The sequence below is a fragment of the Physella acuta genome, unplaced genomic scaffold (assembly GCF_028476545.2).
Source record: "Physella acuta isolate Inbredline_101_S28 unplaced genomic scaffold, ASM2847654v3 ptg000270l, whole genome shotgun sequence".
Classification (NCBI taxonomy): domain Eukaryota; kingdom Metazoa; phylum Mollusca; class Gastropoda; family Physidae; genus Physella; species Physella acuta.
In genome coordinates this window covers 15,001-20,772 of record NW_026731789.1, presented here as the reverse complement: position 1 = coordinate 20,772, position 5,772 = coordinate 15,001, and the positions used below count along the sequence as shown (strand labels likewise).

Sequence of the window (5,772 nt, the reverse complement as noted above, 5' to 3'; positions counted from 1 at the left end):
ACTTATCCCAGAGGTCTTTGGTCTCCGAGTGTGTGTGTGTGTGTGTGTGTGTGTGTGTGTGTGTGTGTGTGTGTGTGTGTGGAAGGGGGGGGAGTTGAGCTCTGTGGTCACTTACCGGCCAGTCTTGGTGATGATCATCTCCGTGCCCAGCTCATGGAACTTATCCCAGAGGTCTTTGGTCTCCGAGTGTGTGTGTGTGTGTGTGTGTGTGTGTGTGTGGAAGGGGGGGGAGTTGAGCTCTGTGGTCACTTACCGGCCAGTCTTGGTGATGATCATCTCCGTGCCCAGCTCATGAAACTTATCCCAGAGGTCTTTGGTCTCCAGGCGGCACTTGATCTTGGTCGTCTCGTCCAGCGACTCGCCGTCCACGGCCAGCTTCAGGTCGCCGATACTTCCGGTGTCTTTACCGGATGTGACGCTGGCAGAGTCGCTGCCGACGTCGATCTCGATGTCGACGTCACAGTCCCCGCCCGGTGACGTCAGGCTCGGGGTCGGGGTGATGGATGGCGTGGGGGTGGAGGGTTCAGAATCTGGAAATATAAATAAAAAGGGGTTCGGTTGAGAATGGGGTAAATAAACAGATAAGTTCTTCACAAATTAATTAAATATATCTTGAGCCAGGTTTCTTTCAGACTTTCAGACTTTTCTCTCGGGAAGGGGGGGAAGAACTTGCAATTTCCGGGAGGGGGGGGCAGACTACATTTTCCGGGGATGGGGAAAGCGGACACTGGTAAAAGTATATATTTTCTTTACAAATTCTATTTAGTTTTTTTTTTGTGGTGATGGGGGGGGGGGGGGGGGGGGGGGGGGGGGGGATGGGCAGACATTCTTTGAAGAGATGCCAGAAAGAAACACTTCTAGAGCGCCACTCCAATGAATATCTACTGCAGAAATTAGTTTCCTTGAAACTAACCTTTATAAATTAGATCAATGTCTGCAACGTAAAACGCATTTCTTTCGTGGCATACAGTTGATGTATGTTGGATGCTTTTATTATTTTAAAGCCGTGAATGGTTGCTATAGTAACCAAGACACTAATTTTACTTCCTTTACTACCACGTGAGTCAGACTACCGGGTATCGCTGACTCGGGCTGCGTCTAGCGTGACATCGTGACTCCCTCCCTCCCCCTCTCCCCTCACAGTCCATCCAGCTCCCCCATTTCTCCACGTGTGGTGTCCAGAAGATGGACGCCCGACCCCTCGGGTCTGTCATTAGGGCCGGTTGACGACTCGACACGACGGTCACCGGGTCGGTCATTTCAGCCCTTCCTCGGCCAGCGCTGGACAGGCTAAAACGGATGCTTATACGGGCTGGTGGGTGGGTGAGTATAGGGGGGAGGGGAGGGTGGTCAAACTGCTCATTACATGCCCGGACCCACGGGCTTTGTTTACTGTCACGTGCTGTGACGTCCATTTCGTGATGCTGGTCAGTTTCAAGACCTGGTAGTGGACTTGTGTCTACGTGTCTGCTAGTGTTGAGACAGTGTCTAGTCGAGACAGTCATTTTAAGACAGCGGGATAATGTCAGTTTTATAAGAGACAGTTGTTTTAAGACAGGTTAAATCAAAACAGTTGTTTTAAGACAGTTTCTCGCTCAAAAGATTGTAAGACTGTCTTATTCAAAAACATTAGTTTGAAGAAAAATGTATCGTTCAGGACTTTACTTTGACTGTAATTTTGTTACATTCATTTATGTAACATGCATTTTTCCTCATTTAAATATACAGGAGGTGATAACTGGGCTTATACATTAAAATCCAATACCAATGTTTAATCTTTTAATCTTTTAATTTAAAAAAAATCTATTCTTGGACGTAGGCCTACCCTTTTATAAAAATAGCTTTTATCACCGATAATCATAAATCTATAGATCTAGGCCTACCTCTACTCTAAGTTGAGCCCAAAGTTATCGGTATAAATTTCACAGATAGTTAACACTGTGTTCTGGCTACCTCAGCTATGGGCTACATTATGGCTACCTCAAGCAATAGCTACACACACGATATGTCTAATATTGTGTTGTGGCTATCTTATTTGACAATATGTATAACATTGTGCAATGGCTAACTCTTCTGAGGGCTACACACAATATGTCTACCATTGTGTTATGGCTACATGAGCTAATAGCTACACAGACAACATGTCTAGCTAATAAAAACCTAACTATGATGTGAAGACTTGAGACATCGTGATGTGAACATCTCCTTAACACTGCTCTTATCCAGGTGAGGCAATAAACTATTATCACCTGCCTAAGCGCTTCTGAAGCTGCTTGCGGTATAATTTATAGAACCTCCAAGTTTTTGTTTCTTATTTAATGGGGGAGAGGGGAGTACGGGGGGGGGGGGGGAAGGAGGGGGATTGTCTGAATTTTTTTTTCAAGATGGCGGTCATGACGTCACATCTGATGGATGCCCAGCGTAACGTTGAGAGGGAGCAGATCTCCTGCAGAGTTATCTTCGCACTTCCTCTCATCTACGCTGTCGTCTGCTGGTGAGATAGGTAGCTGACGGGTACCACGAGACCACTACGTCATTTCCGTTTCTCATCAGCCGTGTTTACATAATATGCATATATATATATATATATATATATATATATATATATATATATATATATATATATATATATATATATATATATATATATATATATATATATATATATATATATATATATATATATATATATATATATATATATATATATATATATATATATATATATATATATATATATATATATATTACTAAGTACAACAAACTAATCACTCAACTAATTTCGTGAGAAAATTGGTGTGTGAGACACCACACTGCCCTACCTCTACCACCACACTACCGTACCTCTACCACCACACTACCGTACCTCTACCACCTGATACACCACACTGCCCTACCTCTACAACCTAATACACCACACTACCGTAACTCTACCACCATCACCACACTGCTCTACCTCTACCACCACACTACCGCACCTCTACCACCTGATACACCACACTGCCGTACCCCAACTAAAAAAAAACCCAGACACCAGACGTACCATTTCTTGCAGGGAACTATCTTGTCACGCAAGGAATGCAATCATCACCGCTTACGTCGACACCGTGGCCGATATAGGCAATGTGGTGTCGAAACGAGACACCTGTTAAACAGCCCGTCGTTTTACGGGCCAGTGGTTTTGTCTGCTTGTCTGTCTGTCTGCGACCATTGTTACATTCACCCCCCCCACCCTAACTTGTTCATGGTTGTGCTATGCAAGCAACTAGGACATAACAGTAGCAATCGGTTGGTCATACATTCATTGTGAAATAACGTTTTGTGAGCATTAGGTAAGAGAGTAATTTAGACGCCAGTACGACCATAATTAGACACCAGTAGGACAATTTTATACTTTAGCTGCTCAAATGCAGTAGGACAATAATTTACATTAACCAGTACAATAATTTAGTCGCCAGAACGACAGTAATTTTTTACCACTCCAACCTCATTACAACCACACGACAATCCAATTACAACCACACGACAACACTTCCCACAACGGCGAACTTAAACATCCACCCGGGTGAGCATGGGTAGAGCACAATGCACGTGCATTGGTGAGCCTCATTAGAGCACGAAACTCACACAATAATTAGCTAGACCCTGCAGACATTTGTACGTCTGCAGGTAGAAGCACGTGACCAGCTAGACGGGTTGCTGATGTGGGTTGTTGTGGTAGCTGATATACTCAGCTAACGTGAACAGCATCAATGTAATCTATCTGTGTATGTATATAGACATGCATGCTTGTATGTTAACGTCATTGAGAGTGTGTATGTTATCATTATATAGTCCATGACTTATATTTATATTGGGACTTTCGTATATATAGTTTTCTAGTGACAAAAGTTTTAAAGCACTAATAGACCATTACAATACCTTTACCGGGGGCATACCGGAATTGTTATATGGGGACCCAACGGTATTTTTTTCTGGGGGCCCACTGGGATTTTCTCCATCAGATCGGCGATCCAATCCTCCCGTGCTTGTAATTACGATCATGGCTTGTTAATTACAATCAATATTTGTTCTTGTTTTTACTATCCTGACTTGCGTAGTATAATCATTATTTTTTTTATACTATTCTAATTTTAATATTAGAATCCAGATATATTATCATCCTGACTTTACATTGCGATCCTGACTTCGCGTGTATATAACATTCCTGACTTAGCGTGTATATAACATTTCCTGATTTGTATATAATACTGCCGAGCTGGATATAACAGTCCAGGGTTGTATATTACAGCTCTGCGCCATCACCATAAAACATCGCGGCATTGAAATGTTTTAAAGTCGTTTCAAAAGCCCGCGCTCCTCCTGGCAAACGCTAAACTTATCTGGCCATAACCCGGTCCAAACGTCCACTCCGGGGAGATAATCCCGTTTTACTCGCATCATTCCCGTCTGATTTAAGCTTTTCCACCTCGTATCATTGCGCAACCTAACACCGCGCAGCCTCGCTCTGAGTGCTAGCCCTTATCACGTGACTATAAATTGCTTATCCTGCAGCTGATAGGGAGCAGAAAGATGCGTGGGGTGGGGTGCGAGACGTCTGTTTTGGGTGATGGTTCGCGATTTACCCATCATTTTCATCCTTTCAACGGGTTGGTTTCTCTCCCTACTTCACACCCGTGACCGTGGGTGGCTTTGCACTCGTGGGGGTGGGTTGTTTTTTTTTTTTAACGGGGGTTTAAAAATCTCGCCCAAATCTTGCTCACTTCTCGCGTGACACGAGACCCTACAGCCACTTCCTGCAAACATATTTTCGGATGCGAAATTTGATTTTTTTACGAGCGTAGACAAGGCTGGTTATCGTCGCGCGCCGAACTAGAGAGGGTTATAAAACAATCTACCCAGCCCGGGGGTACGTTAATGCCGTCTTAATTCTGTGGGGGGCGGGCGGGAGGTGGGAAGTTAGATCATAGTGCTGAGTTGGCTCAACGATATATGGGGAGGTAAGGAGGATTAGTCGGCAGTAAGGTAGGTATTAAGGGAGAGGGGGGGGGGGGGGGGTCGACAGTCTAGGCCGAATGAAACATAGATATGTTACATGTAACAGTGTAGGAGGGGGGTGCTAGTCGCTTGTAACGTTGTTCATTATGTGTTATTGTAGATGGATTGGGGGGGGGGGTAAGACTCCTGTTACAAAGATCCTTGATAGTGTGTGAGTAAATTAGTCGCTTGCAACGAAGGACAGTGTACGTGACGGAATTAGTTTTATTTAACAGTGAGTGTGTGTAGGTGGTGTGGGTCTTATTCACCTAAATATAAGATATGTATATAAGTATATCAGGTCAATACAAGGAGGTGGGGTGGAATGGAACAGATGACCAACACTACCACAACACTACCACAACACTACCACAACAAAATGTGAGAATGAAAACAGTATAAATGTTCCCATACACAGAATTCTTCTTTTTCTTCATTGTTCTTAATTTTAGTGTTGGAAATGATCTACTCCAGCACTATTAAGTATACGTGTCAACTGGTAATACGCCATTGAGGCCATTGACTCCGATTTCAGCCTGCTTTTCTTTTTTGGATTTGCTTCCATAGCCTTTGTCCAACCAAGAATACAATACATTTGCTGTGATACACAATACAAGAGGATTTTTGGCTGTTGTAGTTTGTATTCTGTCGCGTACATTTTACTACAAATAAACAGTGTCTAAAATATTTTAAAATACGACCGTTTTGTGTTAGTCAATGTAGGTATTGAAATGT

At 43.4% G+C, this 5,772-nt stretch overlaps 1 protein-coding gene across 1 annotated transcript in view; it reads right to left on the bottom strand.

Moving 5' to 3' along the window:
* Positions 1 to 249: 249 nt before the first annotated feature.
* LOC131939244 (endoribonuclease CG2145) overlaps positions 250 to 5,772 on the bottom strand; it is a 14,681-nt gene continuing 9,158 nt past the window's right edge. The window contains exon 3 of the mRNA XM_059297444.1: positions 250 to 530. Within this exon, the coding sequence (XP_059153427.1) occupies positions 250 to 530 (281 nt within the window). The remainder of the gene's footprint in view (positions 531 to 5,772) is intronic.